This window comes from Fusarium graminearum, chromosome 3, assembly GCF_000240135.3.
Source record: "Fusarium graminearum PH-1 chromosome 3, whole genome shotgun sequence".
NCBI lineage: Eukaryota > Fungi > Ascomycota > Sordariomycetes > Hypocreales > Nectriaceae > Fusarium > Fusarium graminearum.
This window is the reverse complement of record NC_026476.1, coordinates 4,685,501-4,712,915: the sequence shown is the minus strand read 5'-3', so window position 1 is coordinate 4,712,915 and position 27,415 is coordinate 4,685,501. Positions and strand designations below refer to the sequence as shown.

The window sequence follows — 27,415 nt, the reverse complement described above, 5'->3', positions numbered from 1 at the left end:
AGGACGAGTTGCATTTCAGTAGAGGCGTCGGGTTTCCGCATGTAGTAACGATGCAAAATTGTGCCTGTCATATCACTCTACTGAATATGGACTAACGACATGGCGCGCGAGTGTTTCGGAACCTCCCACGTTGTCTCGCATCGCGTGGCAGTGTCCCTGATTTTGCCACGAGAAAACAAGATAGTTTCTGAAGAAAGAACATATCTTAAACAAAAATAGCTTGCGCTTCACAAGTGGAAATCCCACCAGGCTTTAACATCTCATAACGTTACATTGTACTGTACTCTTTTGCTGCATGTATACCTAGCTGTATGTCCTTGTCCCCTTCATCAAAGCCATGTCCCAAAAAATAAAGTTCGCTGCTCCGTGTAAGGACTCCGTCAACGCCGATCAAGCCCAACCCCCAATGGATACCGTAGTGCTCAAATACATCTATATGCCAAAGGCGAGCTTCATGCGCTCATATGTGAAGAAGGCGACCGCAGCCATGGGAAACACCTTGACGTATCCAATAGTCAGGCCAACAAAGAAACCAGGCAGACCCTTTTCTCGTAAGATCATACCCGCAGTCTCGCCTATGCGTAGTCGACGGCCGTCACCGACGGCTCCGCCAACTTGCATTCGCCGGCGGATTACCTCGAGAGGATATGATGCGGTTTGAGAAATCAGACCGGCAATACCACCAGCAGTAAGCTCTGCCCATGACCGTAAAGGTGCTGGCTTTCCTTCAGGATGGTTCTCCTTCTTTGGTAGTGTCGTGTGCTTCGCGAAGCGTGGTAACCGCAGAATATCACCAACAGTATCGTGAGTCAAGAATGACATGCCCGCGTACGGGAGCATTCCCATGACAGTTGGAGCAAAACCTCGATAGAAGTTGATCAGTCCTGTTCGGGGAGCGATGGCTTCAACTGTCGCTGCGGTTGCCTCTGCAGTCGCTGATAAAGGCGCAGGAGCATTCGGTAACCGAGGTGCCGGCGCTTTCTCCATGGGTTGCTCGTTATATATCTGGCGGCATATCGATGACAGAGAAGAATGGCCGTCGCGCTTAGTCTCGAAAGCCAGTCGTACTCGGATGACCTCTAGAGGGTATGTAAAGAAGACGGATGTGACACCTGCCAAACTTCCACTGAGTAGTCTCCTCATCGGCGTCTCGTACGATCTATCGGGGATAACAATGGCTCGGATTTGTTCGTATGCGAGGAATTTGATACCGGCGTAAGGAAATATTCGTAATAGTGTCGCAGAGTGTCCACGGTAGAGTCCCCGAAGGCCTTCATATTGATGGATATCCTTCATGGCGCTGGCAACACCAACCCATGATCCTGTATATTTTGCGAACCGAGGATTGCTGGCTTGAAAAAGAATCTTTACTCGATCTAAAGGCGCGACAACGGTTTTACCCTTTCCTCAAGAGTTAGCACGTTCTATAAAGTTTTGCTATAAACTCAATCACTTACAGCGCAACCGGCTAAACCACCCGCGACGCCGGACTTCCATATGTATTCGAGACTTTTCATGTGCGGTTTCGTTGTTGCTGCTTCCTGATCTGTGGGAGAAACAGAAGGCTCCCTTTTCGACTTGGTAAGGGCATGCGCAGAACCATGGGTCTGTATGTTGCTTTCCAGCGCAACCTCGGTCATGGATGAGGCCTGCTCCATGTGAGCAGCGTCGGCGGAGGACATTGCAGCACGTGGCTGGCTTTGTTGGACGGATTCGAGGCCTACGGATGCGACATTCCGTGGCAGAGTTGAGTGATGATCAGTATTCGAAGCCAACGCGACAACAGTATCTGAAGATGTCTAAAGTTGGTGAAAACAGGTTTGGTGGGGAGAATGATGAACGTTTGGAGAATGGGGAGGATTTGGAGATAGCGGCGACTGAGCGGCAGAATTTACAATCCCCGGCTGTCAGCGGGCGGCTTGGACGTCATTAAACCGAAGCTCAGTGGCCAAGAACAACGGTCTCCCCACAAGTTCGGGTGAGTTATGACCTAAAGAAAGTGGTCACGCAGCGCAGCCAGCGGAATTAGATTCCCCAGAACCCCTAATGGCGATCGAAAAGTTAGCCCACCAGGGGTTTGAGACATTGCGATTTAGTGGACGAATGTGCTGACAATCCACTGAGACTCAGCAGATTCACAGACATAGCAGAGGCTGAACCGTCCCGGTGATCAATAACCGAGGCCGAGGTTTGCCGATTGTCGCCGCGAATTTCTATTCTTTCAACCGCGGTGCAGAAAGAAGAAAAAAAGCAGGTGGAAAAACTGTCATCCGGCAGTCAGATTTGGAAAGCCATGACTAAAGTCAGCCATCGGTCATCAGTCCTCTTTGAGAGTCCAGACAAGAGTATTATCATTCTCGATATCCCCACATCCCTGGAAGAAAGCCAGGTTCTCCCGTCTCAGATCCGCCGCCGCCGCATCGTCTCCGCAGAGCCCCCCGCAACTCCGTATCCAACCCCGGAGCCCCGGCAGCATGGAGGAGGCGATCACTCAGCACTCGCGTCACCTGCTGCGCAGTTGGCTGAGCTTATGACAGCAGCAACCGTCAGTAGTGCATTGGAGGACCTAAGCAATTTGTACTCATATTCCGGTCCCTTTCATCTGGATCGCCTTATTGAGCCGCAACCACCACCGTCGGCATCCGTCCTGCCGCCTCTACTTCCAGACAAAGCCGAACCTCTACATGGTTCTATTGAGGCCCTGCGTGACTCGTTTCACAGTTCAGCTCCCAAGTTTGACCTTGTAGTTTTAGATCCTCCATGGCCAAACCGGTCTGTAAGGAGAATGAAGGACAAATATGCTACCGTCTCCAACTTGACAGAGATGAACGATCTCTTGTTGCAGATTCCTTTGCCTGCTCATCTTGCACCTGACGGACTCGTCGCCGTCTGGATCACTAACAAACATACTATCCACGACTTTCTGACTTCTCGCACAGGTCTTTTGGCTACTTGGGGCCTTGAGTTTGTGACTGAGTGGACATGGCTCAAAGTTGCTGCATCAGGTGAACCACTCTATGATATCGAGTCTACATGGAGAAAGCCATGGGAGAAGCTCATCATAGCGAAACGCATCGGCAGCAAGAAACCAGAGGCCCTCAAACCGAAAGTCATCGTGGCAGTTCCTGACGTGCATTCGCGAAAGCCGAATCTTCGGAATCTATTTCAAGATGTCCTGGGAAAAGAATGTTTCGGACTTGAGATCTTCGCTCGTAACTTGACTGCTGGCTGGTGGAGTTGGGGAAACGAAACCCTGCGATTTCAGCAACCTGAACACTGGAACAACATAGAATAATGTATCAAAATTTGTACGAGTTTTCAGCGTCTATTTTATTTTTGCGCTCATAGTCTTAACCCGCCCACATGCATTGCCCATCCAAGACTAGTTACAATAGTGTACAGTTGTTGTATCCCATAGAGGACCTTTATCCGTGGCCCCTCATAGAATTGCCGTCTCTTTCATTAGCAGTGTCCTGCAATATCAAGTCATAGCCCGCCCTTGTCCGTCATTCATTTAAGCCTCTTTCGCGGGCTGCACAGCCTTTTGCTCGTTGTTCAAGATCTTTTCCCATTTAGGATCCAGAACAACGTCGTTGGTCCACCTCTCCTCTCCTGACATCAACTTCTTAGCCATATCAGCCAGCTCCTGTCTCTCCTTGGACATGGGCTGCTTGCTCTTGAGGGGGATCTTGAATCGCTGTTGCTGAAGGTGTTCGTCGTTGCGCTTCTCCATCAGATCCTCACGCATCTTCCACAACTGGTTGCTCCAGGGTGTGAGGTCTTCAGGGAGCTCTGGCCATTGGAAGGGCTTGGCTAATTCGACAGTCATGACCTTGAGGGGCTTTGGGCGGTACCATGAGCGCGAGTGGGAGTTGCGCTGGGTTAAGGGTTGCTGCTTGACGTACGACCGGACCTTTGTGACCTCGACATCGTATAGATTCCACAGGTAATCTCGAAGATCGAACTTTGTGAATCGGAGAGGGACCTGGAAAGTGGCTTCGTTCGGTGGGAGATGCTCTTTTCGTAGAAAGGTGATTACATGGTTGGGCCTAAGAGGGGAAATGTTAGAGAACTGGCGGCGAAGAGTCGGGCCAAAAGGCTACACACAAGAAAACCTGCTTCTGTCCCAGCTTGAAGCCAGGCAATTGGCGAGCCACCGTCTTTGCTACCTCGGCCATGGTCGTCGTTGAGCCTTTGAAAGATGTCGCGACGGTTGATTTGGGATGTGAAGAATTTCGATGGCTGGCATCTGATTGGCCTCGACGGTGAAAGTGAACTTCCGAGAGGGGTGCAGATAGTGAAGATCTGGTAGGTGCACACCCCGCATCTAAGTGAAAGAAAGCCAATATCAACTCTCTTCATTGATCAATATTCATGAATCAACTGACTAAATATATGAATTAATTCGAAAATTATCAATGAGGGGTTGATTGCGAAGTCCTTTTATGAAAATCTATTGTTTCAAGAAAGAGGTCATGGCCTGGCAAGCAAGTGACACTCTCCCACCTCACCTGTCCAACATTTGCTCGTAGTGCACAACTCTCTCAGCAAAACAACGCCCTTCTTTCTTTCCTTTTCTTCAACATATCCTGGAACAAACAAGCGATCTCAAAAGCGCAATGAGATTGAAGTACCAACAATGCAAGAACCCGCCAACACAACGAGCCCTTTGAGGTCAAATAATAGGCCTTCACAATGTGACGATGTAGACAACGAAAAAGACATTCACGAAATGTCGAGCTCTAATCAGTATACTCAGCTCAGCTTTCTACCCACAGATTCAAATGATGAAGATAGTGCTCATCGTGAAAATATGGAGGAGGAAATGAAACTCGAAAAGAAGCGATATCCCGGCGCAAGCACCTGGGCTCCTGCCGAAGAACGCCTTTTTGAAATACTATTTATGCGACAAGATTTACCTATGCTTCCTCCGACATGGGATGTAGATCTTCGCGGAATCCCTATATCAGACGTTGTTTTCGAGACTTCAGAGGACTACCCACCTATCATTTATGCCCATCTCAAGAACTTTGCGGGTAAGTCGACCTCAACTTTCGCGAAGCTGCCACTCACTCACCATTTTAAGCAACGCAATGTCTCACTCGACTCGTGGACCTCACATCAAGAATCAGAACGACTTGTCAAAGCGGACATCGGAAAAGAGCACCGCAACATATCAAACGAGAGCTCGATAGATATTTGAACTGGGCAGCGCAAGATGGCGGATACATGCATCTGCGCATCGTTCCCAACATCATGACTGAAGTCATCGACACTGCCATTCCTGAAAATGAGATCACAGACTACATTTCAAAGCGCATGAGATTACTAGCCAAGCTACAGCGCGAGTTTCTTCGTGCGGACAGGAATTCTCAGTTCTGGGATGTCGTCAAGCCCAGCATCTTCAAATCACCCAAGAACACGACAGACCCAAAGATCAAGATTGAGATAGATGACAGGTCCCCGTCCTGCGCCAGGTGGCTGACACCCGCTGAGAGCCTTGCTAGTCCACATCCTCACGTTGAAAGGGTCTCTGCGATAGCCGAAAGTCATGGGGTTGATATCAAAGTAGAGCCTGGGCTTAAGAGCCCCAGTATCTTTGCTACCGCACAAGCCTTTGAAGCCACACGCATCTCAAAGGTCTCATCACCTCCGTACTCCTCGCCATCGCCTCCAACTAGCGGACCCCAGACACCCCCTGAACGCACCTACACCCGTCATCCTCCCGCGGTATACGGCCTATTCATTCTCAACACTTCAGTCCTTGTCCTTACGACAGACTCGTCCAGAGGACCGGACTCATATGTCAGCTTCCACGTGCAGGTCGACTTCTTTGACGAACATCAGGGTGTTTGGAACGCTCTGACAATTGCTCTTGTAGCATGCCTTGCTCGTGATGAGCTACGCACTCGTCTGACTGATTTTGAGGAGCTGCCCGTCGTGGAGGACAGTGACCCAGATGCTTGAAGCCCTGGGAAGATTAGGCGATGGTGAATACTGCTGAATCACTTACGAGTAAAATGTTGCTGCTATGAATACTTGGTGGACTTGCTTTGAACACGTTCTGTTTACAGCTTTGTTTGGCGTTGGCGTTGTGTCGTTAATACCCCTGGCTCGGAAACATAGCAATCGAACTTTGTGTCTCAAAACGTCGTGTTAGTGAGATACAAAAGATCCCCAAAAAGATCACATTCTCTTCGTTAAATTGCATGCTTGTACAGTCAGGTGAGAGCTTCTATTCATTCATCATGCTCTCTATTCTATCCATGTTCTGATATATCTAACCAGTCATTTCCATCTATTCCTAACGCCCGACAATGACGGCCGTCCGCAGCCTCAAATATCTTTTTCTATCTGTACATATGGCCATTGTAATTCGTCTCGTAGCATCCGCTTCTCTAATACGTTATACAGGGGTGGGTGAAGCGGGGTAGAAGCTTTTTTTTTTTGGGTGACGGCGCATGAAAAGTGAGGGTTTAAAATCATCAAGTAAGGTAACGACAAGGGTGAGAACAAAAAGTGTATGCGAAGTATGTGTGGAGATTTCTACATTTCCTTCAGCTCGTTAGGCATAAAATCCTCAAGCTGCCGAAGAAGTCGTTGGTACAGGAACAGCATGCAGCCGCTCTGGATAAAGGTCCATACACCGCGAGGACCGACGCCGCGGAACCATCCTGCAACGCCTTCTGTGCGGTAAATCATGCGCAAGCCGGTAAAGACGGAAGAAGTGTCGAGAGCAACAGCGCCGGGTCTCGGTCGATGTGTGCTGGGAGACGATGTCGAGATATGCCGAATTTGTGATGTGGCATGGTGATCCTTGGTCGCTCGGGGTTCTGTGGGTGCGCTGATCTGTGTCTGAAGCCGTGTCTTGACGACATCGAGAGGACAGGTGATGACACCAGCAAGACCACCAGCTGCGGCACCTGTAAGGAGCTCAAGGGAAACGCCGATATCGCGGCTCTGCTTGTACTTGCGAGCCCAAGTGGTGAATTGCTCCCAGAACATGAACTGCAGAGCAGAGAAAGGGAGATCACGATAGAGAGTAGCCCTGTAGCCATAAAACAGAGCAGAGGCTCCTTCCAGGCGCACGATGGTGCGAGCAGCATCGATAGTACCGCGGTAATTATAGCCTGAGACGAAATGGGGGTTGTTGTAACGGCCTTGCAGTTGCAAGCGTGTCTTGAGAACCTCTGAAGGTACGTAGACAATCGATGCAGCAAGATCTCCAAGGAAACCTGTAAGATTTTGTTAGCACTGTGAGTAATCCAGGGTGTGATGGGTTGCCGTACCTGCTGCCAGGTATGATATATGTTGTTGTACACCGTGATCGAGCAAGAATCGCTTGCTCCATTCATATGTGCCAAAGAACATGACGGTTCCAGGGAATGAACCTCCGAGAGCGGGAATCCACCCCCCGTAGAGACCTCGTCTTATCCCCTCTTGCCTCCATATGGTGTAGTAAGACTGCCCCAAAGATGTATATCTTGATGGAACATGGGGATCGCCCTGCTGTCTTGTCTTGACAGTGTCGAGTGAGTGCATAAGTAAGTCGCCGGTAGATCCTCCAATTCCACCTGCGATCATGGCCTGTCGTTGAAGTCCCATGTTAGCGCATTTCGAAGATGAACAGGTCGGAAACGCTCAGCGGTGCGACCCATAACACATTTGTGGTTAAAACGTACATGGAGATACGGCGGTCGCCCCTCGGCTTCGACGTCTACATCTTGTGCGGTCATGTTCTGTTCCTTTGCGAGACTGGCACTGCTTCTACTTTCCGAGCGACGTCCCGTCCAAGCAGCATGACGATGCTCGGGGGATTGCGCAAAGTCGCTGGCTGCTGTTGTCGACCCGCCGCTCGTCGTTGTCGATTGGGCGAATGCAAGATCAGGATCCTGTTGTTGAAGACCCAGGGGCATATCCGGGGTCGAAATCTCGAGTCGAATTGGATCGGAGGAAATTGTTGGCAAACAAGACCGGTGACAGTCTAGAGCGGAACTACTCGGAAGGAATGGATAAAAGAAAAAAGTATCCCAAGAAAGAGAGATAGTTCGATTAAAAGGAAACGCTCCGTCGCGATATTGCGTACAAGGAAGCGAGCGGACGTCGCAGGGTCGCAAAGAAAGATAGGAAAGTAGGTCACGTTTGGTCGGTTCGGTTTGATATGTCAAGAATTTTGATTTCGAGGCCTTGGCTGGCTTTTACCAGGCTAATCGCGGATTGCGGCTCTTACTAGACTTAGTAGTGGCCCGGTTTTGCTCAGCGGTCTCGAAGTGGCCGATCAGGGACCGGTATTGATTTACAGCGCTCATCAAACGGCACTCAGCTTTAAATGGGTGGCACGGATTGGATGGAGGCCGCTGAGAGAATTTCTTGTGGAAAAAAAAAACGCGGGCAATTTTCCTTATCTTATCTCGCGCCAACGTCAGTGAGATCATTTTTGAGCTGGATCGCTTGAACTTCCTTGGCAAGATTCCTGACGTATGAGTTTATTATACATGATCTAGTGTCATGATTCCACATTTGTCATGCTATGAAACCCCTTGCTGTTTGTGTCTTCGTAAATTTGATACATAGAGTACATCTTCAACAACCATCACTCTACCAATGGCCGCTTATGCTCACGCCATGGAAGTGCTCCACACTTGCGAAAAGGAAACACAACATGTGTGACTCGACCCGTAATCAACTGTTTAGAAACTGGTCCGTACGTGTTGCTATCAAGACTCGATCCTGGAGGTCCATCTCCTTCCACCCATACATGGCCTTGAGGTACTCGCACCGTTGGCAGCGGATGAGGCGCCTTTGTCTTGATCACATCGTTCTCCAGCGCCACTACGCGCTTGACTGCGATTGTCTCGGGATGTAGTGGACTCCTTTTGTAGCTTCCATGTTAATTCTCATCAATTGCCTTTTTTCTTGATTTCAGAAAGGATTTTGTTCTTACCGTAATGTTACCACCATGCCCCTCTCTAAGTTCTCTTGGGGTGACCACTTCCAGTTGAGGATCACGTCCCGTTGAAGAGTTGAGTCTTTCTCGTCGTTTATCAGAGGGTACATAGATGCGCCGTCCACAAAGGTCAATTCTGCAACATGTAGGTTGAACATGGCGATGACGGGGATCCATGTTGCGAAACCAAAGACTCTCAATGCCGTTGACCTGGCCAGGCTGGCCTGACCATTACCTCTGAGGCGCGCCCATATTGAGCCTAGAGCCATTGTATTTTTTATTTCTCAAGTGAAGATTGTAATCCGGTCATTTCTGAGTGATAGAACGTTGTGAAACTTTCGCTGATTGGCATTCAGGAAATGCGTAGTAGATAGTGGCTACCAGTTACCAGAAAAGTTAGCCTCCTAAGTCCTATGGTACAGAAACAAACAGCCTAAGAAGCTTAGTCTAAGTAGCAAAAGCTAACCTACTTTTTTCGTCTCTTATGCTTCCAGCGACCAATTTTTCTGATACCTTGAGGAGTGGGTAATAAAAAAGTTGACTGCGGGGTTATCAGACAAGTAAAAGGGTGTAATAGAAGGCGTCTGGGCAGTTGAGAGGAGGCGTGTATCCAGGATAGCAAAAGTAACAAAAAAAAAGTCTGGACTTTCATATAGTTTTCCCAATAAGCGGACGAAGCGTCTGAAACGGCGTTGCTTATGGACATTTTATGGATTACTTTGAATTTCATATTAGTATTGTGATTTGTATAATATTGGCATTCAGAGTCTTATATTAATGCGAGGATATCTTGACGGAGTTGTCCCATACTTCTGAGGCTACTATAGAGGTAATAGATGAGTATTGACCTACCAAGTGTGCTGATTCAATGGGCCGAGAGAACCGGAACTGGCTGAGGGTAGTGTAAAAGCAGTATAATTTCTATATCAAGACTATCCTTACGGTATTAGAAAAATCAACCAACAGAAGCATAAGGGATAAAATTAGTAGGTTAATTTTTATGCTATTTAGACTAGGCCTTTTCGGCTATTTATTTTTATAGCCTAAGCTTAGACGATGGCTGCATCTGCCTGCTTTTGACTGGCCACAGATTCCACTCTACATAGTCTCAGGGATGTTCTCGTCGCTGTCGCTCATACTCTCGTCACCGCTGACCTCGGCATTCTCGCGCTCACGCTTCTCCATCAAGGCCTGAAGCTCAGCATCATCACTCTCAGTGACAGCCTTTGGCTCCATCTTGACTGTCAAGTGTCCGCCTGCAGCTTCGATGCTGGCTCGGATATCGACAATAGCCTCTTGCAAGCGAGTGATTCCAAGAGACTTATCCAAGCACGTGCTGTTGAGGACGTAAAGAGGAGGGGACACCAGCCTGACCTTGACCTGAGTCTCCTCAGTGTTCTTGGCCTCGGCTGTGTGCAGAGCGGTCTTGATAGCATCGATACCGTCGTAGCCGAAGCAGGTGACCTCAACATCGGCTCGGACCTTGGTGGGTTGGGGTGTGAGACGCTTGCCGATGTATGTCTTCAGCTCCTGGGCGGTGACCTCGTCGGGGAAGGTGATATCGTTCCACACTTCAGGGTTGCTTCGTTAACGTCAAGTTAGCATATGCGCTCTTACTAATGTTTTACCAACTAACGTGATGGAGAGCTTGAAAGCATCGAGAGCATGGCCGAATTTCTTGTTCAGGGGCCAAGCAATGGCCTGGTATAGGGTCTCGAGGGGGATCTCGGTGGCCTTGGCAAGATGGATCATGACTGAGTGGACCATCTTGCTCTTGTTGTATCGCTCCTCACACTTGACGATATCCTCGGGAGAGACTCGTCGCTTGGAAAGATCGATGTAACCTGCCGCGTCAAATCAATACCCATGCCCAATTGTGTTACAGTCTAGTGGCAATGCTAACCCTTCTCTTTGTCCACACGGAGCACCACGACAACCTCGTTGCGACCAACTCGGATGAGCTTCTGGATAGATCGAATACGTCTTCGGGAGAGCTCAGAAAGCAGAATCATGCCGTCGATGTCATCGTACTCTAGAAGCTTAACATAGGCACCCATCTCGGCGATCTGGAATCGGTCAGACCAAGGTTTCCGTACAGATCAGGCTGCTACTGACCTGCTTGACATTGACCATGACGAAGCTGTCAATCTCCGGATACTTCTCCTCGTAAAAACGGCAGTTTGTTAACGACATATTGGCGGTATTGTCGAGTGCTTAACTGAGTGAGGTATTCGGTCGGGGGTCAAGAAGAAGAGGTGGGGGTGTTTTCGATTTCGAGTGCTGTCGCGCGCACGGAAAGTCGATCTTTGAAAATGGCCGGAAAACTGTTGTTAGACTTCTATTCTCGTAGAAATAAAAGAGGCCCGTAGAAGAAAGGATTTAATCGTGATCAAGTCGTAAATCGTCACGTCAACAATAGATGCAGAGGGGAAGAGTCATAGGTAATTTTGACATTTTACACTGCACTTGATGATGGTGGGGTTGTGGCGGGGTGTGGCTCGTTGTTTGGTGGTGGTACCTGAAAAATCCGGCAAAACGTCGCCAAGCTGCTCGAGAGACGAGTCCTTAGGTCCTGTCCATGGCCTTGTTGCCATGATGAAGCTCCACACGTGACTGACCAAAGCAGGTTGCATAAAAACTGGTACTGATTTAGTGGTTGATATAAATATTAGATCACTCTTAGTGTATGTATTGCCTAAGAGTAGACTAATAATTTCGTCTATACTGCTTCAAGTCCCTATTTTTTTAGCAACCCGCCTACAAAGGTAAACAACTTCACCTACTCTTGTTGGCAAGAGCATCCATAACAATGGCTCCTGGTAAGTTGGACGCGGTTATTACTTCAAATGAATCGCAATGGTTTGCTGATAAGATTTTAGCGACTCAATACGAACTTTCACCGTCTCCCACCGACGCGGTGTCGTCGATCGCGTTTGCGCCGTCCTCTGGAACCAAGCTCCTTGTTTCGTCATGGGACAAGAAGGTGTATTGCTACGATATCGCAGGCGGAGCTGGCGAAACCACTCTGATTAATACATATGAGCACCGAGCGCCTGTTCTAGATGTCTGTTTCGGAGCCAACGACAACGAAGCCTTTACTGCTGGCATGGACTGGGCTGTCAACAAGTGAGTTCATGCGGGTATGCGCCTCGACCAATTGTGCTGACCACAGTGAATAGGATCGACTTGGAGACTGGCGAGAAAACTCAGTTGAGCAAACACGCTGCGCCAGTGCGATCTATAGCTTATAGTCCAACCTTTTGTGAGTAATTGGATCCCCGATACCGCTGTGATTGACTCATACTGACACTTTCATTCAGCTATCCTGGTTTCTGCTTCCTGGGATTGCAGCTTGAACCTCCACAACCTGAATGACCCTTCGAGCACCCCCATAAGGGTCTCCCTTCCTGGTAAACCACATGCGCTGGCTGCGAGCCCCACAAAGATTGTGGTCGCTATGGCGGGTCGTGTTATCAACATCTATGACCTGAAGACCATTGCCGACCTTTTTGCAACCGGCTCATCCGACCTTCAGCCATGGCAGCAGCGTGAATCATCCCTGCGATACCTTACCCGCGCAGTCTCTTGCATGCCCAACGATGCCGGATACGCCACTAGCAGTATCGAGGGTCGAGTTGCAGTCGAGTGGTTCGAGGACACACCAGAGTCGCAGGCTCGAAAGTATGCTTTCAAGTGCCATCGCCAAGCTGCGCCGGATGGCGATGGAGATATCGTGTACCCCGTCAACGCCCTGGCCTTCCATCCTGTGCACGGAACGTTTGCTTCTGGAGGTGGTGATGGAACCGCGGCTCTGTGGGACGCCGAGGCAAAGCGAAGACTGAAGCAGTACCAGAAGTTCCCCAACAGCGTTGCTGCACTTTCATTTTCGAGTGATGGCAAGTATCTTGCCGTTGGTGTATGCCCTGGCTTCGAAACCGGGCAGGAAGATTACAGCGGTGCCGGCCAGACATCAGTTTTGATTCGGGAGCTCGGCGAGAACGAAGCCAAGGGCAAGGGGGCCAAATAGATGGAGCGTGTTTTAAAGTCATGTTCTCCCCAAGGCGTTCTGGTGGTTGCGGGCTTCTCGATCTGTGTTAATGTACTATTTACGCTTCAAAAGAGGTGACATCAATATACCCGTCATGGATTGGTGTCAAAATAATGTAAACAGCTGCTTAGATTGTTGTCGACAACTTCCTGGCGGACTAATGGGCTCATCTATTTCATACGGGATTCAGGGCTCCTAAGGATGGGCTTATCTGTAGATGTGGTCTGTCGTGTTCCCATACTGCTTCTTTGCACATTGCCCTTCTTTTCCAGGCGACCATCGGCTGAGGGTACCCTAAAGACGCCTCTTTCTCGTTGAACCCGTCACGACATTGGTATTCTAGGCTGTTTGAAGGAGACGCACGTGGCCACGGATTGGGGCCAGGAAGCCTGTAGTCTTGGATACGCACCCCTTTCCTGATAGTGTACTGCCCTTTTCTCTCGATCGTACGGGGCGCTCCTTTGGGCACAGGTCTCAGCTTTGTCGTGATAACAGTTTCAAATGGTTGGCTTGGTGGTTTCGGCGAGGGTCTTTCATGTGATAGTTCGTCATCCTCAACATCGGTATTCACTATTTGAATATTAGTGTTATTGTTTTCATAGATATGCAGAAGCATCCTATACCTGATACACTTCTTACACTCTGTGTATCTTCGTCAGAACGGATTGATTCGGTTCGTTGTATTTTGAGTCTTCTTTCCAATTTTAGGGGTAATTGTACTTGGATGCATTGGTCTTTCTCATTGTCTGTCAGGGTCGATTCCAGGGATCCTTCCTGTCCGTTCCTCTTTCGGGGTGTCTCTGGGGACGAGGAGTAAGATCTCTCACGGTCCGTTGTCATATGCCACAGCATTCCGGATAACTCATCGTCACTGTCAATGGCGTCTGATACCGTGGTCTCTATACTTTGCAGTGAGTTTTGGCGCATCATGCTTTCGGTCAAAATTACAATTGCTGAAAATGGAGTGCCGTAAACATCCAAGGTAAACATTGTGGTTTCAAAGACTCAAAGGGCCCAATGAAACCTGTCAGGTTATCATGTTTGTTATGCCAAGAGGCCTTGATGTTTTACTCTGGAGGAAGGAGCACCTCGAGCCACCTCGACGGGGTGTCCAAGTGTGGCTCCTTGTTCCTTTGATAAATCGGCAGGTGCATTTCGCCCCCATAAACAAACCTCTGATAATTGGCAACGCATAATATTAGCAGTCTTGGAAGTGCCTCTTGTCTCAAGGTTCTCCTTTAGCAGCCTTCATGTTATTCAACTTCGAGTTATTACGATATTTTGGCGCGAACTAACAATACAATTAACGAGATATGAATAGCTAATGATGTCAAAGCAAGAGAATGAAGCATTCCACTTCTGCCAAAGTGACTGACTGAATCCCGGCCTTCTGCAATTTGACCAATCTTCAAAATAACTCTTCGTCCCTGCTCGGATGCATTTCTCGGCCAAAGTACTAAGCAAAAGATACAGCTTCTGTTTTAAAAATGATATGAAGGCCTCACCATAGCCCCAATTCTTTCCTTCCAATCCAACTCCTGCCACTCAGCATGGATTTGCGGTCTGGGCCGACCTGGTAGCCATCGCCAAAAATTCGCATTGAGACGGGCTCCCTATTCACCCCGCTTCACAGGAGAAATAGGCTTGGAACGATTAGCAAACAGATACGGACCTTGTTATGAAATAGCTTACCTTGGACGGCTGGATATGATCGACTGTGCCGCCCATCTGCAGCAGCCAAACGTCTGGACCCCCAATCGTCTGGCCTTTACGGTAAAGGAAGTCGTGGGGAAATCCCGGATCAAACTTCACAGCACTGTCGATCTCTTGGATGTCCTCTTGAGTGAGCTTAAGGGTGAGTGCCTGAATATTGGCTTTGAGATGCTCGATCTTCCGACCACCGATAATCGGAAAGACATATGATGTCTTGTGCATGACATATGCTAGTGCGACACTGGTGATGAGTGTGGTCTTACGGTTAGAGATAGACTCCAGCACACGGCTGGTTCTGATCTCTTGTTCACTGGCCACCACCTTTCGTCCGTCCTGAGCATTTCGCTGTTCTTCGCTCTTGAACTTTCCGCCTCCTAGGGAGCCCCAAGGGGCAATTCCCATACCTTCAGCTCGGCACATAGGAATGATTTCTCGCTCAAAATCGCGTGAGGCTGCAGACCAGCGGCCTTGGTAGACGGAGAACTGGCGAAGTCCGTTGCAACGAGCGTACTCGTTTGCTTTACTACAGGACTTTTAGTCACTTGTTCAGTCTTGGTCCGATATGCTATCTTACCTCACAATCCAAGCAGGGGTATCACTGATGCCTAAGTGAAGAACTTTACCAGACAGGACGAGCTGATTAAGAGACTGCATCAACTCCGGAATGGTAGTGTTCCCATCGTACCAGTGAACATACAGCTATTACAAGGTTAGCAAGTGGTCATTTATGAGATTAATAAGCATGCCAGATCAATGTAGTCAGTCTGTAGGTTCTTAAGACTGGACTCGACCGAAGTTCTGAGACTTTTGGCGCCATTGCCACAGAAGTTCACCATGATGTTAGGGCTACCAGGGCCAGCCCGAAAGTTTGTCGTATATTTGGTAGCAAGCACTGGGGAGAAGAGTTAGTGTCGTATCAATGAAGTGGCAGATAAAGAAACAAACCGATCTCATCCCGGTTTCCGCGCTTCGACATCCACTCCCCTACCCATTTCTCGGTCTCTTGGAATTGGTAGTTGTTGGCAGAGTCAATAAAGTTACCGCCCTTGTTCAAATTTAGTGAGATCATCTGTGCATATTGGGTAATGTGTGATTCATACTTGTTCGTAGTAAAAATCCATGATTGACTCGGCTGTAGACTGGTTGCATTCGCTCATCAATTCTTTCCTATATCTTGATGAGTGAGAGTAGGGATAGTCTATAGACTCCTACTTACCAAGCATTTCCAAAGTTCATGGTACCAAGACAAATAGGAGAGACCCAAATGGAAGCGGTAGGTGACAGCAAGCGATATCGACCCAGAGGGCTCTTGGGAGGCGGTGCGGCGGGGAGTGCCATTTTGGTCCGTGGTGGTGTTTCTCGAGGGTGCTTGCGAGAGAAGGCAGTGAAGTCCAGGGGTAGAAGAGGATGATGCGACAGAGGATGATGCGGTATAGGTAAGAAGCACGAATGCGTAACTGACAATTGGAAATCTATGTATACCAATGGCAGTTAAGACAGTGTTATCACTGACTACAGTCAGTGATTCACCATCTAGAGGGGGAGAGGGGGAAGATATGTGAGTTGGCTTTCGAGAGAGCGTACTGAGTCTTCAAGGGTGATGATTCACTGTTTTTATATTCAGTCACTGCATGAAATAGGCAGCTCCAACCCAGGATAGTGTATCTCATGTCATCCATTGTGGAACGGTCCTTCTGGTTTTCGACGCAAGCCTCGGATTCCGTTTATTATATGAACTGGACATGAATTTGTCAAATGTTCTATTGGTTTATCGCCATGTCCGAGTCGAGGAGTTCCAAGCAGCTGATTAGACTCCTTTCAATCTATTGGTACAACGACTGAACTCCAACTGCAACACCATGACATTTGTTTTTCTAGTATTTCTATTATCACCGACGGAGATAGCATATCGGCGTTAGAGGATTATTGAGAGGCTGTAAAACTCAATCGTGTTTTCTTTATCGCCGATACCTCAATTGCAATTCGCGTTCCGTCCATGATGCGGGCAAAAAAATAAGACAATACTTTTGTTACTCGTGATAAGCTGGTTTCATTTTTCACAACCATACTTAGTAAAACATTATCAGACATCTGAAAAAGTAGACCAACTATCTAGTACAATGACAAATGCGATCAGATACTGGTCATAGACATAATGCAATTCAAAAGTTGAACATAACTTACCCTGGGGTTACCCCAGATAATTCCTTGTCTGAGCCGTCGAAACTTCAAGGATTATCATTGGCCCAGACTCCCCAATCTAAAAAGTCGACCGGTACGTACCGCTCTCCATTTTCAGTCTCACTTCAATTGGCCTAGAATCTGTGCATCACACCACCATCGATACCACGAGCGACATATCGAGACGACGAATTGAGCCTCAAAAGAAAAGCTCACGAAGCCGATTCTGGACAAAATTGGCCCGAACCAAGATGAAGGCCGCTTAGATGGCCTCACCAAGCCCCGCCCCTCCCAGGGCCGTCGTTCACGCTCTACGTGGTGTCCTCCTAACCACATCCTGTTCAGTCATTCTCTTGGCTGAAGAACGACGTCGACGTCTCAATATTGCCCGGGCTGCTCTTGACAACGCCAAGAAACTTCACACTGCACGAGTGAATCGGAATGCGACCGTGTTGGCCGAAAGTTATAGCAATAAACGAGAATTTCCGATTGAAATTGCCCACGATTTCGCCCACGCCCCCACCACCAACCCTCTTCGCCGCCGTCGACAACGAATTGATTCATTGGAGAATGATTTATCGCGACCGAAAGAGATCATATCGATAGAAGAATTTGAGACGACGTTGTCCGGGGATTTCGGCTCAGGTAGCTCATCGCAAACGAGCCAGAGGAGATGGGATGAGTGGGATGCAGCCCGAAAGGAACTGTCACGAATATCGGATACAAACCCATTTATACATAATGGCTATTCGACCCGGCTTTCCCCCGATGCCAAACTGTCAGCTCTACAACCAAGGACTCACAAGTCAAGGACCCCAACATCAGCTACGAGGCATACAAAAACCAAAGCGACAGAATCACAGCATGCAAATGAGGCTTTGAATCGACAATCGAAATCTATACTGCAACTAGATTTAATCACCACAGAGTTGGAGACCTCAGGCTTATCAGATAGTCTTCGTGCTGAGAAAGAGATAAACGCTGTTGAGTTACTTGAAGAACTGACCTCAAGAGAAGCCGAGGAGCCCCAGGAGATTCTATCAAGAGGCATTAGGCTACTTCAGTCTGTTGTGAGTTCTTGCGAGTACGACAACATTCCTAAAGTTCTGAAGGCACTCCGTCCCATTTGCAACGATGCCAGCCTTCTTGCTGTACCCTTCTTTGACAGTTTGAAACAGAGCCACGGCGCAGAAGGTGTTCGACACTTTCTAAGAGGCTTGTCGAGCTTCCGACCTCCTTCAACAGGGACGAAAAACGGCAATGAATGGATCATGCGACTATTGATGCACAACTGGAGGAAGACGAAGGACTTTGCTGATATTCAAAACATTTATGGCTTACTTCAAGAAGGTGGACTTTTTGAGGACGACGTTTTCCCAGCATCTACACAGTATGCTGTCAGGCGCCGAGTCATCCTCATTGCCCTTGACGCTGGTGATGATGCCACTGCGAGTGCTGAGATGGCGTTACTCTCTAATATGAGATTTGAGACGTCTGGTATCGATGTTAAGCTTCGCGGGCGATTTATCGTTCGGGACGCGGAGTTGGGACACTGGGACAAAGCGGTATCTGAGCTTCAGACGTTTGGGCCCAAGGCAAAAGAATCAGCTCAGTTTCAGAAAGTGCTCTCGTGGCTCACAAAGGTCTATTGCAAAGGTCACACGCCATCGCAGGTGGATATGTTCGTGAAAGAACTTGTCGACAATCACGACATGATGTTGAACAAGCCTCTCGCTTTCTTCGTTATGGAAAAGCATGGCCGAACGCGCAACATCCAAGCACTGGCTACATGGGTGCAATTCTGCCAAGATGGTGGACTGGAGATGGACCAAGTTTTCTTTAACGAGATTGCCGACAAATGCTGCAAGTACTGGAGTTTGTCGCGGGTCGATGTTGTCCGCATGCTGAAGGACGTACGAATCTCTAAATCTTGGATTCAAGATCCTCTCCTGACAAGGTATGTGAGTGACGGTGCCTTGCATAACCTTCACAAACCCTTACCAGGAGAGAGAGCGGACGCGTTTGGACTCGCCCAGACCCTCCCCGAAAGACGGGGAGACTCGATTACAATCTATGAGCGAGCCGTATTTAAACACATGAATACTCTAGCACTCCGAGAAGACTGGAGCGGCGCCTACAGTGCTTACCTGGAGGCGGCCAAAGAGGGTCTTGGCGATTCGTCGCGATGTCTTCGACTTGCGGTCGTGGCCAACATCCATCTGGAAGGGCCACATTCGTACACGGGATCAAGACTTATCAACGAAGCTCACAATAAGAAACACGATATCAGTGGTGCGTTGGTGCCGATGTTGATTGCACGACTCGAGGCCGGCGACAACGCAGGCAAATTGATTCATGAGAACCTTACGAAAGGTCAAAAAATCCATGATAGTGTTTACAACAAGGCCGCCCGAGTTCTCACACAAAAGGGAAACCCCGAGGCCGCGATTATGGTGTGTGAGGTCGCGGCACGAGAGAACGGTATGGGCGAGCTGGCATACAGTAAATACAACTTTGCCAGTCTCATCCACACGTATACTGGCCAAGGACGCTATACAGACTTGTTACCACTAATCAACAGTTTCGTTTCGAAATCTGAGTGGTGGCAAGGTAGCAAGGAGTGCAAGGAGTCGGTCAAATTTGCAATGAAGCATGTGGCTTCGCGGGCTGCAAAGGATCGAGAGCATGAGGGCTCGTACGAGCAAGTACTCTTGCGCCTCGAGGGTGCCCTTGAACACATCAAGTACCTACGAGCGACGAATCGGCAAGATCGGGAGATTTTGACCAAGGAGGCCATTGGCGCCTTCAAAGCGGTAGATGAGCCGGCAGCTTTCGAAGGGGGGTTCTTTTCAGATGCACAACCTGGACAACCGCCATCGAAAGATAAGAGAAATATGGACTGGGAGTCATCCACGAGACGAGACTCAGCAACCCAGACCATAAGCGAGACAAGGCATCGCATTATCGAAGATGACTTGTCTTCTCAAAATCAGAATACAGACGATATCCAAACATGACGACAGGAGACGACGAAATATTTTAGAAACAAATAGCGGGAGCAATCTTTTGAAAGTACCTATGTTCAATTAGAACGCATATGCATTGGCATGGCATAGATATCATTGTTACATGAGAAGCTCTTTTTGGATATATTGGCTTCTTTGTCACGTCGACGTTTCTTTCAATGGTCTGGCAAGATCATGTATGATATGATGGTGTTTAAACGGTATCGTCTGTATAATAGTAAAAATACAAAACAACAACAACAACAACACATTGATCAATATGCAGCAGGTACTTCAAAAGCAATTGGCATATCTTGTCACATCAGAGCACATGCAAATAAGCTTATATACAGCACGTACCGTTGCATTTTGCATGTGATGCTGTTTATCTCTGAATGCAATATAAGCTCGCAACTGCAAATGGTAACCACTTTACTGGTGGAGACCAGTTTGGTAGTGTCACATGCATGTGCGTATTCGTGTAGACAAGACCCGTTATCATAAGATTTGTTTAGAAGGTCATCTACTAGACAACGATTGGACACACTCAAACGCCGGAATAATACTCGATATGCATCAGCCCAGCGTTGATAGTAATACTGGATCCGAATACGTTTCTCTTTCTTTCAAGACGAAGTAATACCGGACTCGCCACAAAGCCAAAGAAGACATTGGGTCGAACCACGTACGATTTTGAATTAGCTCTGAGGGTCTTGCTCTTTCACATGCGTGTTCCAGATCCGGAACCTGGCGGTGTCCCTTTAGTTCATCGAACCATGTCCAGTCGACATCAGCTTCCTTGGTTGGCTGCTCCTTTAGCGGTCAGGGTGCCAACGGGTCGTAGTGGCGCGATGGTCAAGGGATTGCAGCGTTGCGGGGTGAGGCTTACAGGGACCTTACAGTGGGCTGGTTCCCTGGAAGAATGAGAGTTACAGCCCTAGACAATAGAACCTGGAAAGAAGAGCCAAGGATTGCCCGATGGTTGTCAACAAGGGTCCATTGGGTCATCTTTTTTTTTCTGCCCCTGGATATTGAGCGATCCAATGATTTATAGGCTGATTCGATGATATCCAAAGGATGAATGTCACAAGAATGAGAAACAAAGTCCCTACAAACGGCGCATATCCGGTCAATTGAAACTAGAACAAGAGAGAATCCCGTCTTCTTAAATATCTATAGTCTTTTCGACTCCCCGACAAACTCAATTGTGTTTTGTTCTCCTCCAACTTTTCCAAAAGTCGAGAGCGTCATTGTCCAGATCTGTAGCCCCTGACTAAGAAATTGTCAGAGATACATACTCACATTTGGATATCTGAGTACCTGTCTCGATTTCGCATTCACTGCAATTATTCTTATTCTTATTCTCTTTCACAGGGATCCTCTCCTCTTCTCTTGTCTGACCACCCAGTATCAATTGTGGTACCAGACTCTTCTTTCTTGACCACCTGCTACGTACCGATCGAGCTTCCCCCTAATTTACATTTCCAGGGTCATCGATCCGAAAACCCATCCATCCAATTTCTCGCCCCCGATCCGCGATTAATAGACTCCCCACTCCCCATCGAAATCCCAGGTCTAAGTTCTAAGACAAGACAAGCCAAGTCCTCAACTGCCGCGACTCGACCTTCCTTCTTTTTCTTCTTGCATTGTCAACAACAGTCAAGCTACCCGAGCCAACACTTTCAACAATGGCTTCAATACTCACAACGACCGAGGCGCAAACCCGCCGCCGCGAACAATACCATGAAGCCGATGTCGTCGTCGTAGGAGCCGGTGTATTCGGCTGCACTATGGCTTTCGCTCTCGCCAACCAAGGCCGATCCGTCCTTCTCCTCGAGCGATGGCTCAAGGAACCCGATCGCATTGTCGGCGAGCTTCTCCAGCCCGGCGGTGTCGCCTCCCTGCAGAAACTCGGCCTCGGACACTGCGTCGAGGGCATCGACGCAAAGCCCTGCTACGGATACACCATTTTCTACCACGGTGAAAAGGTCCTCGTTCCTTATCCCGGGATCGACGATGAGGGTAGCCCTACACATGCTTGGGGAGGCCACAGCACAGGAGACAGGAGTACAAGACCTTCTGGATGCAGTTTCCACCATGGTCGCTTCATCAACAAGCTACGAGAGTCGTGCATAGCCCATAAGAACATCACTGTCGTCGAGACTGAGGTTGTCAAGACGCTGCGCGGAGAGGTATCGGATCAGATCCTCGGTGTCGAGAGTCGCACCATGAACAAGGAGACTGGAAAGAAGGAGCAAGATTATTACTTTGGACAATTGACCATCATTGCTGATGGCTATGACTCCAAGTGGCGCCAGGAAGTCCTCAAGACCAAGCCCAAGGTCTGCTCAAAGTTCTACGCTCTTGAGCTCATCGATTGCGACCTTCCTCAACCTGGTCACGGCCATGTCATTATTGGCAACGCTTTCCCCATCCTTCTCTACCAGATCGGAACCCACGAGACCCGCGCTCTTATCGATGTGCCCCAAGGCATCCCTGAAGCTTCGCCCGAGAACGGCGGTGTCCGTGGCTACATCCGCAATTTCGTCTTACCCGCTCTTCCTCCTTCCATCCGACCATCAGCTGAGAAGGCTCTGGAAGACGGCAAGATCCCCCGAAGCATGCCTAACAGCTGGCTTCCTCCTACGAAACAGCGCGCCAACGGAGCGATCCTTCTCGGTGACGCTATGAACATGCGCCACCCGCTTACTGGTGGTGGTATGACTGTGGCATTCAACGACGTTGTTATTCTGTCAGAGCTGCTGCATCCTGATAAGGTTGGCGACCTTGGTGATTCCAAGCTGATCAACAATGCGCTTGAGGAGCTTTACTGGAGACGGAAGCCTCTGACTGGTATCATCAACGTCCTGGCGCAGGCCCTCTACTCTCTGTTCGCTGCCAATGACCGTCAACTACGTGCTCTCCAGTACGGATGCTTCACCTACTTCAAGAACGGTGATACTGACGGCCCCGTCGCTCTCCTCGCTGGTATTCTCCAGCGTCCTTTCATCCTTGCCTATCACTTCTTCTCTGTCGCCTTCCTCGCCATCTGGCTCAACGCCTGCTCCGTCGTTGGCTGTGGAATTCTTGGCATCTTCAAGTTCCCTCTCGCCATTATCGACGCCGTCCTTATCCTCTGGAAGGCGTGCATTGTCTTCATTCCCATTATGTGGCGTGAATCATTCCAGTAGAGAATGGAGCATCTGAAATGAAGTAAAAATGAGCATGGTGATTTTTATGTAGCGAAAGCTGCGGCGTTTACGGAGCTTTGGCTTGGGATCTTGACGTCCAGTTTTGAAAAGAGTCCATGTTCTTTTGGACTGCTAAAGATTTAAAGGTGAGGGACTGTTGTATATATCCCGTGGACGGTTATGAGACATTTGAGCATATTGAAGTGTTAAGCGTGGGGAGTGACTTTTTATTACATATATACACACGCTTGACCTGGGATTATACTTGGAAGACTCAAGTAGAATGTCATTCTAAGATTAATATTAATTCTAAACTGATACATTCTGATCGTATATCCGGTGAAGTCATGTCTCTTCTTAGATAGAATGAGTCTCACATCACATCATCATAACCGGTGAAGTCGACTGCGATGAAGAAGAGTGACCAGAAATGAGATAGACAAGTAAGGCGCAGGGATAGTAGACTTTTGTATTCAATTTAGATTACAAGGATGATCTAGGTGACCAGTGATTGTCTACATTTATCCGCCTGATTTCTTTCTTTCTTTGACATTCTCATTCTATGTTAATCTTCGTCGGTAGACGCCAAACATCCAACTCGCTCGTAGCACCGCAAGGCCAATAGCCATCTTGATGCTGTCCTGAATGACGTTGAGCTTGCTTCCACCGACCTCGTGCCACTCGATAGGCACCTCGGCAACCTTGATGCCAGGACTAGTGCCAATAACACTGCCGTCATGGCCAAGGACTGGCGTCGCGGGAGCCGACTCGGCGAGCATGAGCATCTCGATATCGAAGATCCATCCTTCGGTGTGCATGTAGGGGATGATGTGAGGGAGCGATGCGCGAGAGAAAAGTTTGAAACCGCACTGAGTGTCGCGGATGCGGGATGTTGCTGGGGGAGTGAGGATCATGAGGACAAGATGGAAAGATCGCATGAGAAAGTTGCGCAACGCGGAACGCTGCATCCTGTTAGCTAGATATTCGTTTGGTTTTCATCATGGGGCATGGCTTACCTTGACAACGGCCTCACTGCCGACCAGATGGGCACGGCTGCCAATAGCAATGCCGCGATAGGATCCATCAACAACTTCCTCACATCCTTCAATGAGCTTGCCAGCATCACAAAAGCGCGAAGCTCCATCGGCATCGGCGAACAAGATGTATTCGCCCCTCACATGTCGGAAACCATGAGTGGTTGCTCCACCCTTGCCTCTGTTGCGCTCAAGTGAAATGACTCTGAGAATGTCATGTAGACCGTTCTCCTGGGCGAATTGGAGAACAACATCCACAGTCTTGTCCCGGCTTCCATCATCGACTACCAAAATCTCGTAACCTCCGAGTTCCTCCTTGGGAGCGGTTCGTCCATGTCGCTTAGACGATGGGCTCGTGGAGCTGGTTGGAGGAGCTGTGGTGCGACCGAAGTATTCATCAAGGTAAGCGACGGCCTCCACCAGAGTTGGGATCACGCGGTCTTCCTCATTATAGGCTGGGAATACAACGCTCAGGCGCACTTGGGCGGGCTCAATGTTGCCAGCGTCGGGAGTAGGATAGGCTTCGGAAGGCTTAATGTGCTGCTCGCTGTCCTGGCGTTCTGCGAGCCAGCGGTCATACCAGCATGGCAGAGGTTGAGGCTGTGTTCGTCCGGTAGTGGGATGGCTCGTGATGTACTGCTTCTCGGCGGGGTGGACGGGACGAGGCTTTGGCGCGACGAGATGTAGGATGACATAGAGCTAAGAGACAGAAGTGAGCATGAATATGCGCGGGGCCATAGAGGGGTTGAGTGAAGGACATACCTCGAAAACAGCCAGGGTAATAAGACCGATGAAGAGAACGACAAGAACGTAAACAGGCGTTGCCTCAATCCAAGCCCAGAGAGGCCTGAGAAATTCGGGCAGCTCACGGGGTGTCGCGACAGTCATTTTTGGTGTTGAAATGTGACGAACGACTGCGGAGCTGCAGCGGATGGAGAAGGGGAAAGTGTTAGAATCAAGGGACGTTCATGAGAAGTGACTTTTCTTGTTTTGTTGAGTGTCACAGAAAAAAAAAGGTAAATGCGCCCAGTTGGCGAAAAGGTTAAGTGAAGAAAAGAAAAGAAACGCGGTACGTGGCCGCAGTTATTTGCGTTGTACTGAGATGAGCGCCTGGTCAAGGCCACGAAGCATCTCCAATTACCTGGGCCTAGGTTGCATGGATGGAGGGTTTACAGTTGATTACGTAGCTGCAGCAGCAGCAGGTAGGGATCGGCAGGGACCAAGTGAATTGACGAATGAGATTGACTATTTTTATGTTCATTTCGGCGCATGAATAAACAATCTGGGGATATCTTTGTTTTGTCAACTTGTGCAAATTGTCTTATTAAAGTTGATCATTGTCTGTTGTGTGTCACTGTATAGGATAATAAGATAATGAATAGTAGGCAGGTATGTATCATGAGAGAATTGGTGAATTAATTATGTTGGTCAACATCTAGAGAAAATGCGGCCATGGAATAGCCCAAAAGAGACAATAACCCGCAACGCTTCTAGAAAGAAAAAGAGAGTTTAACTCTGTAATTATACATGAACATAGACGAGCCTACCAGAATCCTGCTCTAGGCCTCGACTCTAAAAGTGTGGCACCTGCCAACCACCACTTTTAAGCTTCCAACCCACTATGATCCGACTTGGATGGATGGGATACCCCTCAACTACTAACAGAGCAATACTAGTCTGCCTTGTCAGTCAGTTGGTTGTTTGTGTTGTTTGAACCTTAAACCGAGTCCTGCTCGATCCCAACGGGGGGCTTGGAGGACGGTTTCGGTGTTCAGTTGGCAGGCTTCTGTTTAAGCCGAAGCTGCGCTGTGCTTTCTTTGCCAAGCAAAAGTAAGATTTGTTTGTTGGTCTTTATATTTGATCATGAGCTGAACCCTCCAGGGGCCAAGCAAATCTCATAGATGGCTGAACTCAGATCATGACGCCAGTTTGGAAGCGCTGGGCCAAGCGGTCTCGTGGGTCGGGAGACACAGAGTATGACATGCCGAACTGAGAATCCCGGACAACTTCCTTGCCCTTCAGAGAAGGTGGCTGAGGAAAGAGAGGAGAAGGAGAAAAGCCATATGCCTGCACGGGAGACTGGCTTCTAGGGCTGATGTCACCCTCGTAGTCAGCCTCGCTGGCCTGGTAGGCGGTGCTGGCACTGCCGCTGGTGAAGGGAGAGGAGGTAGCCGAGCCGGGGAAGTTCATCTGGATGGCCTGGTTGTCGTGCATGGTTTCGGCGACGGCCTTTGCAGTGCGCTTGCGGTTCTCGGCACGAATCTTGGTGCGATCATGGCGAAGAGCACCGCCTGGGCCGCTGCTCACAGAGTCGCAGGCAGCGTGGGTGGGAACATGGCGATAAGGCTGGGTAAGCTTGATGGGCTTGGACTGTTCGACTTCCTTGATCTTGTCAGCGTCCTTGTGATCGCGAGCACGCTTGATAGAGCTGAGGATGGACATTTTGATGGTTGTTGTTTAAGTTGAAGAGATGATGTTGCAATAAGGGTGTTGTATTGAAGAGTTGTTTGTAAGTGATGTTGTTGTAGGTGTTGTTGGCTGTCTTGATTGTTGGTGTAGTCTGATGAGAAAAAGTTGTTGATATAACGGGCGAAGCTGTCTAGATATACAACAATTGCAGAAGAACGATGGTAGCCATGATTATAAGTATTGATGATAATAGAGAGCCAAGTCCGTTGTAAGCTAGCGTCAAAGTTGAGTGGGCTTTACACAGATACGACCCGCAACGGCGTTGGAATGGCCGATCTTTGCTCTGTTCGAGACTCCCAGTTGGAAGGCAAACGACCTCATCGGAGGCGTCAAAGCCAAGCGCCACAGACTCGCCCTCTCTGCTCCCCCCTTGCGGACCCGACAACCTGGTTAGTTCAGTGTATGCGCAAGACAAACTCTGTCATGAGTGAAACAGATCCATGGGTTTCACTGCAGGAGGAATGCAGAAACATGCACGTCGTGTTTGAGCGTTGAGCCACTTGCTGCAAATCTTATCGAGACTGAATCATGAGCTGTTGTCATTGAATCATGTAAATAATCTTGGATTCTGGTGAGCTTGACGTGTTGGGGATGATCTCCCGTCTTGACAAGGTGTCAGTCAGTGTCTTGGACAATTGCGACATCGGCCTTTACCGCGTCTTAGAGCTACAATGACTAGGAAAGGGCACGTGTGAGAGCACATGCAAGCCGAAAACCCGAAGTTATTGACTATTCTATTCTTATCTTTGATTCTCGACGGAATCATCCGTTCAGGCACGAGCTGCCCGTTGGCCTTGTAGTCGTTGTGGCTTGCGATGCCGCGGCGC

At 48.8% G+C, this 27,415-nt stretch overlaps 14 protein-coding genes across 14 annotated transcripts; 5 read left to right on the top strand and 9 right to left on the bottom strand.

The window, feature by feature from the left end:
• Positions 1-432: 432 nt before the first annotated feature.
• FGSG_06226 (carrier protein LEU5) lies at positions 433-1,682 on the bottom strand (the record flags this gene model as incomplete). The annotated part of the gene is made up of 2 exons (XM_011326569.1): positions 433-1,401; positions 1,458-1,682. 2 exons carry the CDS (start codon positions 1,680-1,682, stop codon positions 433-435), a joined length of 1,194 nt encoding a protein of 397 aa, XP_011324871.1.
• Positions 1,683-2,293: 611 nt separating this feature from the next.
• On the top strand, positions 2,294-3,295 carry FGSG_06225 (uncharacterized protein; the record flags this gene model as incomplete). Its single annotated transcript, XM_011326568.1, has 1 exon — positions 2,294-3,295. The coding sequence occupies one exon, from the start codon at positions 2,294-2,296 to the stop codon at positions 3,293-3,295; it is 1,002 nt and encodes a 333-aa protein (XP_011324870.1).
• Positions 3,296-3,514: 219 nt separating this feature from the next.
• FGSG_06224 (uncharacterized protein) lies at positions 3,515-4,178 on the bottom strand (the record flags this gene model as incomplete). The annotated part of the gene is made up of 2 exons (XM_011326567.1): positions 3,515-4,049; positions 4,108-4,178. 2 exons carry the CDS (start codon positions 4,176-4,178, stop codon positions 3,515-3,517), a joined length of 606 nt encoding a protein of 201 aa, XP_011324869.1.
• A 1,051-nt stretch (positions 4,179-5,229) lies between these two features.
• Positions 5,230-5,967, top strand: FGSG_06223 (uncharacterized protein; the record flags this gene model as incomplete). Its single annotated transcript, XM_011326566.1, has 1 exon — positions 5,230-5,967. One exon carries the CDS (start codon positions 5,230-5,232, stop codon positions 5,965-5,967), a length of 738 nt encoding a protein of 245 aa, XP_011324868.1.
• Positions 5,968-6,248: 281 nt separating this feature from the next.
• On the bottom strand, positions 6,249-7,916 carry FGSG_06222 (uncharacterized protein; the record flags this gene model as incomplete). The annotated part of the gene is made up of 3 exons (XM_011326565.1): positions 6,249-7,235; positions 7,290-7,587; positions 7,683-7,916. 3 exons carry the CDS (start codon positions 7,914-7,916, stop codon positions 6,547-6,549), a joined length of 1,221 nt encoding a protein of 406 aa, XP_011324867.1. The 3' UTR covers positions 6,249-6,546.
• Positions 7,917-8,593: 677 nt separating this feature from the next.
• FGSG_06221 (uncharacterized protein) lies at positions 8,594-9,216 on the bottom strand (the record flags this gene model as incomplete). Its single annotated transcript, XM_011326564.1, has 2 exons — positions 8,594-8,873; positions 8,945-9,216. 2 exons carry the CDS (start codon positions 9,214-9,216, stop codon positions 8,594-8,596), a joined length of 552 nt encoding a protein of 183 aa, XP_011324866.1.
• Positions 9,217-9,603: 387 nt separating this feature from the next.
• FGSG_06220 (eukaryotic translation initiation factor 2 subunit alpha) lies at positions 9,604-11,373 on the bottom strand. The gene is made up of 4 exons (XM_011326563.1): positions 11,063-11,373; positions 10,851-11,013; positions 10,584-10,791; positions 9,604-10,529 (listed from the first exon to the last, which is right to left on the bottom strand). Exons 1-4 carry the CDS (start codon positions 11,138-11,140, stop codon positions 10,046-10,048), a joined length of 933 nt encoding a protein of 310 aa, XP_011324865.1. The 5' UTR covers positions 11,141-11,373; the 3' UTR covers positions 9,604-10,045.
• Positions 11,374-11,756: 383 nt separating this feature from the next.
• On the top strand, positions 11,757-12,974 carry FGSG_06219 (uncharacterized protein; the record flags this gene model as incomplete). The annotated part of the gene is made up of 4 exons (XM_011326562.1): positions 11,757-11,766; positions 11,827-12,073; positions 12,127-12,209; positions 12,268-12,974. The coding sequence occupies 4 exons, from the start codon at positions 11,757-11,759 to the stop codon at positions 12,972-12,974; spliced, it is 1,047 nt and encodes a 348-aa protein (XP_011324864.1).
• A 588-nt stretch (positions 12,975-13,562) lies between these two features.
• On the bottom strand, positions 13,563-13,985 carry FGSG_06218 (uncharacterized protein; the record flags this gene model as incomplete). The annotated part of the gene is made up of 2 exons (XM_011326561.1): positions 13,563-13,565; positions 13,635-13,985. 2 exons carry the CDS (start codon positions 13,983-13,985, stop codon positions 13,563-13,565), a joined length of 354 nt encoding a protein of 117 aa, XP_011324863.1.
• A 418-nt stretch (positions 13,986-14,403) lies between these two features.
• Positions 14,404-16,046, bottom strand: FGSG_06217 (norsolorinic acid reductase; the record flags this gene model as incomplete). Its single annotated transcript, XM_011326560.1, has 7 exons — positions 14,404-14,451; positions 14,688-15,231; positions 15,283-15,407; positions 15,542-15,600; positions 15,654-15,753; positions 15,809-15,875; positions 15,925-16,046. 7 exons carry the CDS (start codon positions 16,044-16,046, stop codon positions 14,404-14,406), a joined length of 1,065 nt encoding a protein of 354 aa, XP_011324862.1.
• A 2,939-nt stretch (positions 16,047-18,985) lies between these two features.
• On the top strand, positions 18,986-19,906 carry FGSG_06216 (uncharacterized protein; the record flags this gene model as incomplete). Its single annotated transcript, XM_011326559.1, has 1 exon — positions 18,986-19,906. The coding sequence occupies one exon, from the start codon at positions 18,986-18,988 to the stop codon at positions 19,904-19,906; it is 921 nt and encodes a 306-aa protein (XP_011324861.1).
• A 1,382-nt stretch (positions 19,907-21,288) lies between these two features.
• FGSG_06215 (uncharacterized protein) lies at positions 21,289-23,085 on the top strand (the record flags this gene model as incomplete). Its single annotated transcript, XM_011326558.1, has 1 exon — positions 21,289-23,085. The coding sequence occupies exon 1, from the start codon at positions 21,583-21,585 to the stop codon at positions 23,083-23,085; it is 1,503 nt and encodes a 500-aa protein (XP_011324860.1). The 5' UTR covers positions 21,289-21,582.
• Positions 23,086-23,645: 560 nt separating this feature from the next.
• On the bottom strand, positions 23,646-25,007 carry FGSG_06214 (uncharacterized protein; the record flags this gene model as incomplete). Its single annotated transcript, XM_011326557.1, has 3 exons — positions 23,646-24,047; positions 24,102-24,818; positions 24,882-25,007. 3 exons carry the CDS (start codon positions 25,005-25,007, stop codon positions 23,646-23,648), a joined length of 1,245 nt encoding a protein of 414 aa, XP_011324859.1.
• Positions 25,008-26,030: 1,023 nt separating this feature from the next.
• FGSG_06213 (uncharacterized protein) lies at positions 26,031-26,561 on the bottom strand (the record flags this gene model as incomplete). The annotated part of the gene is made up of 1 exon (XM_011326556.1): positions 26,031-26,561. The coding sequence occupies one exon, from the start codon at positions 26,559-26,561 to the stop codon at positions 26,031-26,033; it is 531 nt and encodes a 176-aa protein (XP_011324858.1).
• Between the last annotated feature and the right edge of the window lie 854 nt (positions 26,562-27,415).

Bases quoted from the DNA above. Each gene is read 5' to 3' on its own strand.
- FGSG_06220 (XM_011326563.1), bottom strand. From the start codon at position 11,140: ATGTCGTTAACAAACTGCCGTTTTTACGAGGAGAAGTATCCGGAGATT. The intron at 11,014-11,062 runs GTCAGTAGCAGC...GACCGATTCCAG, and splicing joins TCATGGTCAATGTCAAGCAG to ATCGCCGAGATGGGTGCCTA. The intron at 10,530-10,583 runs GTTAGTTGGTAA...ACGTTAACGAAG, and splicing joins GCTTTCAAGCTCTCCATCAC to CAACCCTGAAGTGTGGAACG.